We start from the raw sequence: 16,481 nt of genomic DNA on the forward strand, positions 1-16,481 counted from the left end.
CAGTTTTATCAATAGACACTCAGCTTATTAATATTTGAACAATTAGGCAGCCCATCCACGTGACCTGCAGAATTTATAGCACATTCCCCGACTCTATTTAAAGTGGGGATGGAACTCTTAAAGCGAGTTTGCATCCCTGCTTGTGATTTTCATTGAACAATGCTGGAAGACTTGTTGGCTGCAGACATGAGTAGAAGGGCAGCTCCCTGCCTTTCTGATGCTGATGTCTCTGTTGACGATATCATTCCCTCATGTTCCGGTGACCTAATGACCACGTGTGGACAGTCAATCACGCCCTGCACATGAGTCAAGCCAGCCCCTGCTGCAAAGCCCCGAGCTCTGTCCTGGTGACTGCTGAGGTCAGTGGGGAAGGTGCTGCACTGTTCAGCCCTGGCAAAGAGGCTGTTAGTCACCTGCTGAATGCAGCTGCGAACTGCAGACTGTGAAACATGACTGATGTCCCCTCTAGCAGCATGAGAGGGGCCAGTGGTGTCAAAAATCCAGGCTGTGGTGACTTTGAGTGCCACTGGCATGGTATGTCCCCATGGTCCAGCAGGCAGCAGGTTGTGTTGCAGGAAGCTGCAGAGGTCTGAGACAGCCTGGCTGGAGAAACACAGCCTCCTCCTGCACTGTTGTGCAAATAGACCCAAGAAGCTGACTCAGTCTGTAGACTCTGTGTTCAGGGTATGGCCTCCTGCACACAGTTGAGAGATAAATGTTGGCCAGGAGAACTCCCTGCTCTTCTTTGAGTTCTCCCATAGGATCTTTTACGCCCACTTGAACAGGCAGGAAAGACCTCGGTTTGAACATCTTGCCTAAAAGATGGCACCTGTGACAGTGCAGTACTCCCTCAGTACTGCACTGATGTGTCAGCATGGATTTTGTGCTCAAGTCTCTGGTGTGGGCCTTGAACCTATGACCTTCTGACTCAGAGGTGAGAGTGTGACCACTGAATCACGACTGACACCCAATATGATTGAAACAATAAACAATACAGAGATTTCCATTATGGATAAACCCTGTGGGGAATCCCACCCCACTTCACCAAAAGCCATTTCCCACAGGCAGGAATGGGCTCTAAGGTTCTGAAGCTCTTCTCCATGTTAATATTTTTGAAAGGGCTCAAAGCGCTTAAGAAACCCGAAGCCTCTTCCCATTCCCATTCCCGCGCAGCAGGAGCCCAGCTTCGGTAGTGTAAGTACCGGGATGCAGGGAATGTGGCTGAGGATCACTGTGGGCAGATTGGTGGGGAGTCTGATTTGCTGTCAGGGTCAGGGGTACAGCAGGCAGGGCCTGGGCCTTATACAAGACCCAGTGAGAGTGGGACTACCTGGACACATTGGAGCAGGAAATGGGGAAGGAGCAAAATGTAGCTGGTGGGAACTGTTGGTGGAGTTCAGCCTGTTGACCTTCCCGGGAATTGGGAGCACCCAGGCTGGAGTTGGTCACGTGACCCAGTCAGCCAATCAGTGATAAGAAAACAGAATCACGGCTCAGTGTAATAAATAGGAAGATTAATGTGTGACAGGAATTGTGTGACAGGAAGCAAGAGTGACACTTACAGGAAGCATGTTGATATGGAAGACTTTGAATATATTCCCGATGTGATTAACACTGGATGAATGTTGTGTTATTAACATATTTTGCTGTATCTCTTTTTTCCTCTAATATCTTTTTAATCTGTTTCAGTAAATTCCTCTACTCCTCGGGCCCCCTTTTCCCTGCAGTCCTGTACGGATTGTTGATATTTCTTTTTCCCATTTTCATTGCCCCATTGATTCATTCTGGGACTTTGTTTACAGTTATTTTTGAGAGTAAATATTTATCTTGAATAATCTACATTAGTGCAGGTTTAAATCAGATCCAATTTCCTTTCACAGATTCCTTCCAGTAATATTTCCCAATTCATTTCTTTAAGTTCATCTCATCCCTTTAAAGTTCGTAATCTTAAACCAAAAAAGGCACAGATATTGACAGTTAATTTTACAAAGTCTGTGCCGCCTTCTCCCCGATGCAGTATTGAGTGAAGAGGTGGGTCGGAAGCTACAGTGGGACAGGAAGGCTTCTATAAACTAGACCCACACAGCATCAAACACACAGCTTAAGATGCAATTACGTTTATTATTGGCTGAGAGACTAAGTCAGTCCAGTCACCACAGGCAGTGACTGCGGCTACAAACAAATCCAGGCACAGAATCCACTCCTGGAAAGGATCTGTGGAGCATCGCCAGATTCTTCTAACTGCAGTGCAGTTTGTAGGAGCAAACGAAAGAATATTGGTGATCACAGGGCTTATCATCCCATAAACCTTGAGTAGCTGGAGAAAGAAAAAATTGAATCAAACATTTACCCATCAGTGTGTCTAACTGTTTCATACTTCCTCTTTTGGGAGAGTCAGGCCGTAATTTCCCCTACCTGGGCAGGTCGGTGGCGGGTCGCAGCCTCGCTGCTGGCTCATACTTTGACATTTGTGCTGTCAGTGTTCGACAACATTGAGATGCTGCAAACACTGACAAGCACTGCAGAGGTGCATGGCTGCACCCAGGCTCTCCAACTCTCACAGCGAGCTTCTGTGGTTGGTGGTGATGCTGGCATTGCGGCTGATCATGGTCAGATTCTGAGGACCAAGGTGAGAGTATATGCTGATGTAATAGATGGCAGGTGAACTGGAGATGACAGAAGCAATACTTGCAAACTGCACAAAGCTCAATCTGTCTTCCAAATGCAGTAAGCAACAGCTTCTGAGCATGGAAAGTGAACAGCTGTGAGATGGGAGCTTTAAATTTTTTTTTTTTTAATTCATTGATGGGGTGCGGGCATCGCTGGCTGGCTAGGCCTGCATTTAGTGCCCATCCCTAATTGCCCTTGAGAAGATGGTGGTGAGCCGCTTTCTTGAACCGCTGCAGTCCATTGTAGTGGTTGTTTACAACTGAGTGACTTGCTAGGCCATTTCAGAGGACATTAAGAGTCAACCACATTGCTGTGGGCCTGGAGTCACATGTAGGCCAGACCAGGTAAGGACAGCAGATTTCCTTCCCTAAAAGGACATTAGTGAACCAGATGGGTTTTTGCAACAATCGAATCATGGTCGCCATTACGAAGACTAACATTTAATTCCAGAATTAAATTGAAATTCCACCAGCTGCCGTGGTGGGATTTGAACCCATATCCTCAGAGCATTGATGACTGAGCCTCTGGCTTACTAGTCTAGTGACATAACCACTATGCCACCACCTCCCCTATAATATAATAGCACATTTCAGGCTGTCAAGTAATGAGATGACTCCATGGCCGTTCAACTCCTGCCCAGCTTAACAGACGTAATCCATGAGCAGCGTGGACCTCATGGGCGAGCTGGTAAATTCTAAAGGTGAGCTCGAAATTGTTGTTAATTCTCTGTTAACAAGGTCATAATGACCTAAATTGGCTTCCCCGCCACTGCATGTCGGGTCTGCTCAGCGCTGACAGACCCAACATTTGGTAAATGCGCATGGCGGTGGATTGACAGCGGAATCCCGACCCAGTCAAACAAAAAACACTTTCCCACCTGACCCGATACCAATCCCACCCACTGACCCCCCGGAAAACTCCCCCCTCAGTGTCTGTGATCCTTTAATTTTACCTGTCTCTTGATCCATGAAATTACCTTGTAAATAAAGTGAGACACTTTCTGTTGTGATGCCGTGTGCACACAGTCAGTGTGTGTCTCACTGAAATCTGGAAACCTCACAATATTCAGTGGGGGTTTGCACAGTTACTGACTGAAGATGCCAAGCTCACCCTGGGCTGGGTTTTCCTGTGTGGGGTGGACAGCAAGGCCTCACCACCAGGGCTAAACAGTCACCTTCCCCACTGCACAGACTTCACATGATTGGAGCAAAGGCTGTGATTTCTGGAGTTAGAACCTCGGGGCTGGATATTGCCAGCCCTGAGGAGGTGGGTATGGAGGCGGGACTGCCGGTAAATTTGCAGAAAGTGGGGGCGGCTGGCAAACCTGCCCCATCCCGCCTCCGTGCTCTTTTGCCAGGAGGTGGGAAGCAGTCCTGACCTGGGTCCCGTCTCCTGGAGGCGGGAAAGGGATTAAATCCTTTTAACTGTCTGTTAACAGGTAGTTAACAGGCAAAAAACAAGATTAGTCCCATTTTACCTTCCTCTATCTACAGTGTTACACCCAGTGTACGTTCCTCTATCTGCAGTGTTACACCCAGTGTACGTTCCTCTATCTACAGTGTTACACCCAGTGTACGTTCCTCTATCTACAGTGTTACACCCAGTGTACGTTCCTCTATCTACAGTGTTACACCCAGTGTACGTTCCTCTATCTACAGTGTTACACCCAGTGTACGTTCCTCTATCTACAGTGTTACACCCAGTGTACGTTCCTCTATCTACAGTGTTACACCCAGTGTACGTTCCTCTATCTGCAGTGTTACACCCAGTGTACGTTCCTCTATCTACAGTGTTACACCCAGTGTACGTTCCTCTATCTCCAGTGTTACACACAGTGTACGTTCTGTTATCTACAGTGTTACACCCAGTGTACGTTTCTCTACCTACAGTGTTACACCCAGTGTACGTTCTGTTATCTACAGTGTTACACCCAGTGTACGTTCCTCTATCTACTGTGTTACACCCAGTGTACGTTCCTCTATCTACAGTGTTACACCCAGTGTACGTTTCTCTATCTGCAGTGTTACACCCAGTGTACGTTTCTCTATCTGCAGTGTTACACCCAGTGTACGTTCCTCTATCTACAGTGTTACACCCAGTGTACATTCCTCAATCTGCAGTGTTACACCCAGTTTACGTTTCTCTATCTGCAGTGTTACACCCAGTGTACGTTTCTCTATCTGCAGTGTTACACCCAGTGTACGTTCCTCTATCTACAGTGTTACGCCCAGTGTACATTCCTCTATCTGCAGTGTTACACCCAGTGTACGTTTCTCTATCTGCAGTGTTACACCCAGTGTACGTTCTTCGATCTGCAGTGTTACACCCAGTGTACGTTCCTCTATCTGCAGTGTTACACCCAGTGTACGTTTCTCTATCTGCAGTGTTACACCCAGTGAACGTTTCTCTATCTGCAGTGTTACACCCAGTGTACATTCCTCTGTCTACAGTGTTACACCCAGTGTACGTTCCTCTATCTGCAGTGTTACACCCAGTGTACGTTTCTCTATCTGCAGTGTTACACCCAGTGAACGTTTCTCTATCTGCAGTGTTACACCCAGTGTACGTTCCTCTATCTACAGTGTTACACCCAGTGTACGTTCCTCTATCTGCAGTGTTACACCCAGTGTACGTTCCTCTATCTACAGTGTTACACCCAGTGTACGTTCCTCTATCTACAGTGTTACACCCAGTGTACGTTCCTCTATCTACAGTGTTACACCCAGTGTACGTTCCTCTATCTGCAGTGTTACACCCAGTGTACGTTCCTCTATCTGCAGTGTTACACCCAGTGTACGTTCCTCTATCTACAGTGTTACACCCAGTGTACGTTCCTCTATCTACAGTGTTACACCCAGTGTACGTTTCTCTATCTGCAGTGTTACACCCAGTGTACATTCCTCTATCTACAGTGTTACACCCAGTGTACGTTCCTCTATCTACAGTGTTACACCCAGTGTACGTTCCTCTATCTACAGTGTTACACCCAGTGTACGTTTCTCTATCTGCAGTGTTACACCCAGTGTACGTTCCTCTATCTACAGTGTTACACCCAGTGTACGTTCCTCTATCTCCAGTGTTACACACAGTGTACGTTCTGTTATCTACAGTGTTACACCCAGTGTACGTTTCTCTACCTACAGTGTTACACCCAGTGTACGTTCTGTTATCTACAGTGTTACACCCAGTGTACGTTCCTCTATCTACTGTGTTACACCCAGTGTACGTTCCTCTATCTACAGTGTTACACCCAGTGTACGTTTCTCTATCTGCAGTGTTACACCCAGTGTACGTTTCTCTATCTGCAGTGTTACACCCAGTGTACGTTCCTCTATCTACAGTGTTACACCCAGTGTACATTCCTCTATCTGCAGTGTTACACCCAGTTTACGTTTCTCTATCTGCAGTGTTACACCCAGTGTACGTTTCTCTATCTGCAGTGTTACACCCAGTGTACGTTCCTCTGTCTACAGTGTTACGCCCAGTGTACATTCCTCTATCTGCAGTGTTACACCCAGTGTACGTTTCTCTATCTGCAGTGTTACACCCAGTGTACGTTCTTCGATCTGCAGTGTTACACCCAGTGTACGTTCCTCTATCTGCAGTGTTACACCCAGTGTACGTTCCTCTATCTGCAGTGTTACACCCAGTGAACGTTTCTCTATCTGCAGTGTTACACCCAGTGTACATTCCTCTGTCTACAGTGTTACACCCAGTGTACATTCCTCTATCTACAGTGTTACACCCAGTGTACGTTCCTCTATCTGCAGTGTTACACCCAGTGTACGTTCCTCTATCTACAGTGTTACATCCAGTGTACGTTCCTCTATCTACAGTGTTACACCCAGTGTACATTCCTCGATCTGCAGTGTTACACCCAGTGTACGTTCCTCTATCTACAGTGTTACACCCAGTGTACATTCCTCTATCTGCAGTGTTACACCCAGTGTACGTTCCTCTATCTACAGTGTTACACCCAGTGTACGTTCCTCTATCTAGTGTTACACCCAGTGTACGTTCCTCTATCTACAGTGTTACACCCAGTGTACATTCCTCTATCTGCAGTGTTACACCCAGTGTACATTCCTCTATCTGCAGTGTTACACCCAGTGTACGTTTCTCTATCTGCAGTGTTACACCCAGTGTACATTCCTCTATCTACAGTGTTACACCCAGTGTACATTCCTCTATCTGCTGTGTTACACCCAGTGTACGTTTCTCTATCTGCAGTGTTACACCCAGTGTACATTCCTCTATCTACAGTGTTACACCCAGTGTACATTCCTCTATCTGCAGTGTTACACCCAGTGTACGTTCCTCGATCTACAGTGTTACACCCAGTGTACGTTCCTCTATCTGCAGTGTTACACCCAGTGTACGTTCCTCTATAGAGTGTTACACCCAGTGTACGTTCCTCTATCTACTGTGTTACACCCAGTTTACGTTCTGTTATCTACAGTGTTACACCCAGTGTACGTTCCTCTATCTGCAGTGTTACACCCAGTGTACATTCCTCTATCCAAAGTGTTACACCCAGTGTACATTCCTCTATCTACAGTGTTACACCCAGTGTACATTCCTCTATCTACAGTGTTAAACCCAGTGTACATTCCTCTATCTACAGTGTTACACCCAGTGTACTTTCCTCTATCTACAGTGTTACACCCAGTGTACGTTCCTCTACCTACTGTGTTTCACCCAGTGTACGTTCCTCTACCAAAGTGTTACACCCAGTGTCTGTTCCTCTGTCTAGTGTTACACCCAGTGTACGTTCCTCTATCTGCAGTGTTACACCCAGTGTACATTCCTCTATCTGCAGTGTTACACCCAGTGTACGTTCCTCTATCTACTGTGTTACACCCAGTGTACGTTCCTCTATCTGCAGTGTTACACCCAGTGTACATTCCTCTATCTGCAGTGTTACACCCAGTGTACATTCCTCTATCTGCAGTGTTACACCCAGTGTACGTTCCTCTATCTACTGTGTTACACCCAGTGTACGTTCCTCTATCTGCAGTGTTACACCCAGTGTACATTCCTCTATCTGCAGTGTTACACCCAGTGTACGTTCCTCTATCTGCTGTGTTACACCCAGTGTATGTTCCTCTATCTCCTGTGTAACACCCAGTGTACCTTCCTTTATTTACAGTGTTACACCCAGTGTACGTTCCTCTATCTGCAGTGTTACACCCAGTGTACGTTCCTATATCTACTGTGCTACACCCAGTGTACGTTCCTCTACCTACTGTGTGACAATCAGTGTACGTTCCTCTATCCAAAGTGTTGCATCCAGTGTACGTTCCTCTATCTGCAGTGTTACACCCAATGTACGTTCCTCTATCTACTGTGTTACATCCAGTGTACGTACCTCTGTCTACTGCATTACACCCAGTGTACATTCCTCTATCTACAGTGTTACACCCAGTGTACGTTCCTCTATCTACTGTGTTACACCCAGTGTACGTTCCTGTATCTGCAGTGTTACACCCAGTGTACATTCCTCTATCTACTGTGTTACACCCAGTGTACGTTCTTCTACCTGCAGTGTTACACACAGTGTACATTCCTCTATCTGTTGTGTTACACCCAGTGTACATTCCTCTATCCAAAGTGTTACACCCAGTGTACATTCCTCTATCTGTTGTGTTACACCCAGTGTACATTCCTCTATCTGTTGTGTTACACCCGGTGTACATTCCTCTATCTACAGTGTTACACCCAGTGTATGTTCCTCTACCTACTGTGTTACACCCAGTGTACGTTCCTCTACCAAAGTGTTACACCCAGTGTATGTTCCTCTATCCAAAGTGTTACACCCAGTGTACGTTCCTCTATCTAGTGTTACACCCAGTGTACGTTCATATATCTACAGTGTTACACCCAATGAACGTTCTGTTATCCACAGTGTTACACCGAGTGTACGTTCCTCCAGCTGCAGTGTTACACCCAGTGTACATTCCTCTATCTACAGTGTTACATCCAGTGTACGTTCCTCTATCTACAGTGTTACACCCAGTGTACGTTCCTCTATCTAGTGTTACACCCAGTGTACGTTCCTAATTCTACAGTTTTACATCCAGTGTACGTTCCTCTATCTGCAGTGTTACACCCAGTGTACGTTCCTTTAACTGCAGTGTTACACCCAGTGTACATTTCTCTATCTGCAGTGTTACACGCAGTGTACATTCCTCTATCTACAGTGTTACACCCAGTGTACGTTCCTTTATCTAGAGTGTTACACCCAGTGTACGTTCCTCTATCCAAAGTGTTACTCCCAGTGTACGTTCCTCTATCCAAAGTGTTACACCCAGTGTACGTTCCTCTATCTAGTGTTACACCCAGTGTACATTCATATATCTACAGTGTTACACCCAGTGAACGTTCTGTTATCTACAGTGTTACACCCAGTGTACGTTCCTCTACCTGCAGTGTTACATCCAGTGTACGTTCCTTTAACTGCAGTATTACACCCACTGAATGTTTCTCTATCTGCAGTGTTACACCCAGTGTACGTTCCTCTGTCTACAGTGTTACACCCAGTGTGCATTCCTCTATCTACTGTGTTACACGCAGTGTACGTTCCTCCAGCTGCAGTGTTACACCCACTGTACGTTCCTCTATCTACTGTGTTACACCCAGTGTACGTTCCTCCAGCTGCAGTGTTACACCCACTGTACGTTCCTCTATCTGCAGTGTTACACCCAGTGTACGTTCCTCTATCTACTGTGTTACACCCAGTGTACGTTCCTAATTCTACAGTTTTACATCCAGTGTACGTTCCTCTATCTGCAGTGTTACACCCAGTGTACGTTCCTTTAACTGCAGTGTTACACCCAGTGTACTTTTCTCTATCTGCAGTGTTACACGCAGTGTACATTCCTCTATCTACAGTGTTACACCCAGTGTACGTTCCTTTATCGACAGTGTTACACCCAGTGTACGTTCCTCTATCTACAGTGTTACACCCAGTGTACGTTCCTCTATCTACTGTGTTACTCCCAGTGTACGTTCCTCTATCTACTGTGTTACTCCCAGTGTACGTTCCTTTATCTACTGTGCTGCAGCCAGTGTACGCTCCTCGACCTACTGTGTGACACCCAGTGTACGTTCCTCTATCCAAAGTGTTGCACCCAGTGTACGTTCCTCTATCCAATGTGTTAAACCCAGTGTACGTTCCTCTATCCACAGTGTTACACCCAGTGTACGATCCTCTATCTACAGTGTTACACCCAGTGTACATTCCTTTATCTACAGTGTTACACCCAGTGTACGTTCCTCTATCTGCATTGTTACACCCAGTGTACGTTCCTCTATCTACAGTGTTACACCCAGTGTACGTTCCTCTATCTACAGTGTTACACCCAGTGTACGTTCCTCTATCTACAGTGTTACACCCAGTGTACGTTCCTCTATCTACTGTGTTACACCGTGTGTACGTTCCTCTATCTACAGTGTTACACCGTGTACGTTCCTCTATCTACAGTGTTACACCCAGTGTACGTTTCTTTATCTGCAGTGTTACACCCAGTGTACCTTCCTCTATCTACAGTGTTACACCCAGTGTACGTTCTTCCATTAAACAGCTTTACTTGAGCCCTGCCAAAGTCTAAAACTCAACCATACTGGGTCCAATTCAAAGCTCATTAATCTCGTCAGTTCATCTATTAATTTGTCAGAAATTATTTTCCAAAAAAACACTGTCACAACTTGCAGCATCAACTTACTGAAAATAATCAGACAGTCCTCATCTCCTTTAAAATTATTGGGTTCCCCCTTATTCCATTTTTTAAAATGTGTTGCCGATCCATCAGTCCAAAGGAAAGCCTGCTCCTGTGGAAAAATTAAAATCATGATTTAAACATGCATATTTTTGTTACAATGAACAATCTATGATATAAATTCTCAGACAAAGTTACCTTGTAGGTGTCACTCAAACCGAGCCAAGTTGAAGGATTTTTTGGGGCTCTTGCATGAATCACCCATGCAATGAACTCGTTCTGTTGTTGTGAGTGTATGGAGGCAAGATGGCCGCCTGGAGCCAGTTTTTGGCAGTGCAGCTTTAAATAAAAATAGAACAGACCATTTGTTGTTTATCACCTTTTTACATTGACTATTCAGTTCTGCCGCTCCATGTAATATGTTTAATGTTGAAACATTCTGTTCTTTTGCTGAAGGTGAACAATAAAACATACAATCTGCTGTTATATGTCCATGAGCACTCGATATGGACTAACTCCAAACTTCACTGTAGATTAAGTGAATAGTGGGACGTTGGCACTGGTTACTGGGGAACAATCTCAATGGCTTCAAACCACCAGATTGACACTGGGCTGGGCTTTTGGTCGAATGTTCTGTGGGCTAACGGGCGTTGTTTCCCTCTTCTCCCCAACTTTTATCCGTACAGCTGCAGTCAATACAGATGTTGCAGTTCACATCACTGCAAAGTGACCACACCCACACTAACAGGTTTATCTGGCCATCCTGTGCCATGTGGGAAGTCCAGGATGCTTCTCGTGTCCTGGACAACCACATGCGCAGGAAGTGTCATCAGCTCGAGGAGCTCGAGCACGGGTTTCAGAGCTTGAGCAGCGGCTGGCGTCACTGCAGTGCATCCACGAGGCTGGGAGCTATGTGGATAACACGTTTCAGGAGGTGCTCACCCTGCAGTTTAAGAATTTGCAGGCAGAGGTAATGCGTGATGGTCAGACAGACAAGGAGGGCCAGGCAGGCAGTGCAGGAGTCCCCCGAGTGCATCTCGCTCTCTAACCGGTGACTACTGGAGAGTGATGGTTCCTCTGGTGAATACAGCCAGAGCACCATAGGTGGCTCAGCTGTACAGCAGGGAGTGGGTGGAGGAGGATGATCAGAAAAGCAATAGTGATGAGGGATTTATTAGTTAGGGGAATAGACAGACGTTTCTGCACCATAGACATGACTCGAGGATAGTATGTTGCCTCCCTGGTTCCAGGGTCAAGGATGTCACTGAGCAGCTGCAGGACATTCTGAGGGGGGAGGGTGAACAGCCAGGGGTTGTTGCCCATATCAGCAACAATGACTTAGGTAGAAAGAGAGATGAAGTCCTACAGGCAGATTTTAGGGACTTGGAAAAGAGATTATTAAGCAGGACCTCAAAGGTAGCAATCTCCAGATTATTCCCGGTGCCACACGCCAGTGTGTACAGAAATAGGAAGATAGAGTCGATGAATGCTTGGCTGGAGAGATGGTGCAGGAGGGAGGGCTCTAGATTCCTGAGGCATTAGGACCAGTTCTGGGGGAGGTTGGACCTGTAAAAGCCTGTACAAGCCAGGTTGCACCTCAACAGGGCCGGGACCAATATCCTCGCGGGGAGGTTTGCTAGTGGTGTTGGGGAGGGTTAAAACTAGCTTGGCAGGGGGATGGGAACCTGAGTGTAGATTCAGAAGGGGGAGAAGAAAGACTGGAAATTGAAGGCAGTAAATGCGTAAGTGAGTTTGGAAGGCAGATGGAAAAAAAAAGTTAGAAAATAGGGACCCAATTTGCATATTTAAGTAGGTTTAGGCCCATTTCAGGTGGGTGGGCTGCTCGCCCATTTTCAGGCCCGGCTGAATATTGCGTCTGGCAGGCTTTGGGCATCAAAGGGGCGATCGAGACGTCCCCCCACCGCCTGTTTCTTAAGTGCAAAATGAACAGGTGCGAGTTGACTTTCTCCCCAATAATGTAAATTCCATTTTTATTTAATGGCATTGTGGAATTTGTCCATTGTTCTGTGAAAGCTAAGTGAGTGGCTTTCATTTTTCTTACCTATATTTTAACAGTTTTCGCATTATAAATGTGAACATAAAAAGTGTGGACAGGAAATGCAAGCTATATACATGGTTTTAGTAATATAGAGATCATTACTTCCTTCAAATATTTAAAAGGGAATGTGTGGCCAACATGCTCTCCTGAAAGCAGTAATACAAGTAGAATAAATATAGAAGTCCGAAACAGTCTAAAAGGGCTCAAAATAAATGAGCCCCAGGTATACAATTTACCTTGCTAATATCACATGGGGGAATTTAAATATTTAAATGCAAATAGACGAACATTGCCCAACAGGAAGGGAACAAATGAATTGACCTGGGGAGACATTACAGACCCATTCAATGAAAGTGACTTGGGAAGACCGTTCAATGTAAAACTAACAAATATTGGATGCATCTTGTCGGCTTATGAAAATGTCTGAAATCTTCGCTGAATGGTTCCTGGTTTTTCACACTATCTGCCCTTTCATTGGGTTGACAGTAAATCCTTTAAATGGACCTTGTCATCTTTGATCTGAAGAGCAGGATCTGGAGCCCAATCCTGTCCCCACCAAACTTCCACACAATGCATTTTGCAGAAGGTTTCACTGGATGGTGATCAGGACCAGGGAGTCGCGCTGATTTTACACTTTTCTAATCCACAGACAGTCAGACAAGTTGTAACACCCTCATCACTGTCCATGGATGAACCTGGGACCCTCCTTGTCTGTAGGGTTCAATGTGACAGATCAGTGCTTTCAGTGTCTAATGTAGAATACAATGTAGACCATGTTACCCGCTGATGGAACACACTGACAGAACTGTCCAGATACAAACAAGAAGGTTCTTTCATTCTCTGTGTCTGGTCATATTTAGAAACACCGAGAACATAAGAAATAGGAGCAGGAGTAGGCCAATCGGCCCCTCGAGCCTGCTCCGCCATTCAATAAGATCATGGCTGATCTGATCCTAACCGCCAATCTACTATCACAGAACCATCTCCTGAATCTAACAGAATTAGACACACGAAATAGGAGCAGCATCAGGCTACACGGCCCCTGGGCCCGCTCCGCTACCCACAGGGCCATGACCATTCCGAACCTAGACTCATGTCCAAATTCCTGCCCGCTCCCCATAACCCTTAATTCCCTTTACTTCTAGGAAACTGTCTATTTCTGTTTTAAATTTATGTAATGATGTAGCTTCTACAGCTTTTTGGGGCAGCATATTCCATGGACCTACCACCCTCTGAGTGAAGTAGTTCCTCCTCATCTCAGTTTTGAAAGAGCAGCCCCTTATTCTAAGACTATGCCCCCTAGTTCTAGTTTCACCCATCATCAGGAACTCCCTCCCCGCATCCACCCGATCCAACCCCTTCACAATCTTATATGTTTCAATAAGATCGCCTCTCATTCTTCTGAACTCCAATGAGTAGAGTCCCAATCTACTCAACCTCTCCTCATATGACCACCCCCTCATCCCCGGGATTAACCGAGTGAACCTTCTTTGTACTGACTCGAGAGCAAGTATGTCTTTTCTTAAGTATGGACACCAAAACTGTATGCAGTATTCCAGGTGCGGTCTCACCAATACCTTGTACAACTGAAGCAATACCTCCCTATTTTTATATTCTATCCTCCTAGCAATGAAAGCCAACATTCCATTGGCCTTCTTAATCACTTGCTGCACCTGCATACTAACCTTTTGAGTTTCGTGCACCAGGACCCCCAGATCCCTTTGTACTCCAGTACTTTACAGTTTTTTGCCATTAAGATAATAACTTGCTCTACGATTTTTCCTGCCAAAGTGCATAACCTCACACTTTCCAGTATTGTATTCCATCTGCCAAATCTCTGCCCACTTACTTAGCCTGTCTATGTCCCCTTGCAGGTTTTTTATGTCCTCCTTACTCACTACTTTCCCTCCCATCTTAGTATCATCTGCAAACTTTGATATGTTACACTGACGAACAAAGCCAATAACTTAAAATGGAGACTCCAGAGACTTACCTCAGCTTCGATCCAAGTCTTTCTCTGAGCGACAAACTGGTAACAATAACCGAAATAAAACTGGCCATTGAAACAATATCCACTCCCAAAGGCGCCACGTTTTTCAAGGTCCTGATCCTGATCCGTCTCTGTCTCCAGTGGCTCCAATGTTCTACTCAGAGTAGCAAAACCTGCAGTTAAAGGGAATTGGACTGAACAAGCTGCAATAATCACAACAGCAATCCCCAAATCTTCAAAGTTTATCTCTGATTTGTGAGACTAGAAATTGATGGGTACAGGTTGGGTGGAGCATGAACAGGGGGGGCGGGGCCTGCACTGCTTTTCACCTTCCTGCACAAACCTGACCTGTCCTCACACACCATGTTTGTTTACATAGAATTATATAGAAGTTACAGCACAGAATCAGGCCATTTGGCCCAACTAGTCAATGCCACAGGAGCCTCCTCCCTCTATATTTACTTCCTGTACCCCTATCAGCATATCATTCTACTCCTTTTCCCCTCATTATCTAGCTTCTCCTTAATGCATTTATGCTGTTCACCTCAACTACTCCATATTGTAGCAAGTTCCAGATTCTCAGCACTCTCTGGGTAAAGAAGGTTCTCCTGAAATCCTTATTGGATTTATTGGTGACGATCTCCTATTTATGACTCAAACTGGATATTTTCATTAATTTTGCTTCAAATTTCCACACCTTCTTTGTCTTCACATGGTCCATCGACGACTCTTCCCTTCCTCGGCTTCTCCATCTCCATTTCTGGAGATAGGTGGTCAACCAATACCTATTATAAACCCACTGACTCACACATCTTTCCCTCCTTTTTCCTTTTCAGCATTTCAAAAGGACCATATCCTCAGGACACACTGGTTCACTCTTTCATCACCATCAACACGCGCTCCTCTTCCCACAGCACCTTCTCATACATGCGCAGGAGATACAACACCTGTCCTTCCAACTCAATGACACTGAGCATGAGTGTCTCAAGCAAGAGACATGTCCTACAAGTGTAGTTATCTGGGACTGTCTTACTGTCCACAAATTCCCATATTCTACAGATCTGATATCCTACCTGTACTGCCATTTCTAATATTTATTTACTATTGTTAGCAGTCATTTATGTTTAATGTTATTAGAATCACTTGACCCCACCTGCCACATCACTGACGAGCAATGCACTCAGCAGCAAAACTGTCACCAGCATCATGTCTGCAATGAAGTTCCTTTCCTCAAACCTGAAACACAACAAAACGATTCAACATTAGTGTCAAGGTTTCAAGTAAAGGGAGGGTTTTCCTGCTCCCATTCCTACCTCTCGTTCTCTCTCCCAGTTGTCTGATGTGATGAGGTTTCAAGTACTACTGCATGTGTATATATAGCAGATTATGGAGACCTTTGGAACCATTGTAATCAGATCCAATTGGCTGGACCATTAATGATGTCAAAATTACTGCTGACCAATCAGTGACTGGCAGCTCAGAACAGGCGGGGCTGGAAACCACTGGAATTTTTTGTGAGCAACACATGAGATTGCACAAGGTGGCACTGTAACTGCTCACTGAGAAATGGAAACTGCAGCCACGCTTCCTGACCCAGTGATCAGCCTGTAAGGGAATGCATTTATGATATTAAGATTTAATGAATATTATCAATGAGAACATTTCGGATTTGGTGACCATTATATTGAGGTGAAGACCCCAAAAATAAAGTGATAGTACTCACAAAAACTTGATAATTTTTATATAGAACAATCCAACCCCTTTTGTAATAAATCTGAACCCTATCTATTCCCCCGTTTCTCACCATGGCGGAATGTCTCCTTCATGTACTGGCTGCAGTGAGATTGTAATCCGTTTGTGAAGAATAGTATAGTCGACTCATGACTAAAGTCAGAACATGTGGAGTCAGAGGACAAGAGGCAGAGTGGAGAGCAAGCTGGCTACAAAAAAGAGAGTGGGGGTTAAAGGTAGTTCCTCAGACTGGCAAAAGGTGGGAAGTGGTTCCACAAGGATTGTTGCTGGGATCACAGTTTTTCACCATTTA

The 16,481-nt window shown here is 45.4% G+C and overlaps 1 protein-coding gene across 2 annotated transcripts in view; it reads right to left on the reverse strand.

The window, feature by feature from the left end:
* Nucleotides 1-2,101: 2,101 nt before the first annotated feature.
* Nucleotides 2,102-16,481, reverse strand: part of LOC147093416 (C-type lectin-like) — a 143,585-nt gene continuing 129,205 nt past the window's right edge. The window contains exons 1-6 of one of the 2 annotated variants that reach the window (XM_085974315.1): nt 15,751-15,769; nt 15,591-15,673; nt 14,441-14,610; nt 10,587-10,727; nt 10,395-10,500; nt 2,102-2,317 (exon numbers count right to left, since the gene is read on the reverse strand). In XM_085974315.1, the coding sequence (XP_085830441.1) occupies nt 2,238-2,317; nt 10,395-10,500; nt 10,587-10,727; nt 14,441-14,610; nt 15,591-15,645 (552 nt within the window). In that variant the 5' untranslated portion in view covers nt 15,646-15,673; nt 15,751-15,769 and the 3' untranslated portion in view covers nt 2,102-2,237. Of the gene's footprint in view, nt 2,318-10,394; nt 10,501-10,586; nt 10,728-14,440; nt 14,611-15,590; nt 15,674-15,750; nt 15,770-16,481 lie in introns of those variants that run through there. The other variant, XM_085974314.1, reaches the window with a different exon arrangement.

Source organism: Somniosus microcephalus, unplaced genomic scaffold (assembly GCF_052327205.1).
Source record: "Somniosus microcephalus isolate GS21.2 unplaced genomic scaffold, FLI_Smic_1.0 unresolved_chr1, whole genome shotgun sequence".
In the NCBI taxonomy this organism is placed as follows: Eukaryota; Metazoa; Chordata; class Chondrichthyes; order Squaliformes; family Somniosidae; genus Somniosus; species Somniosus microcephalus.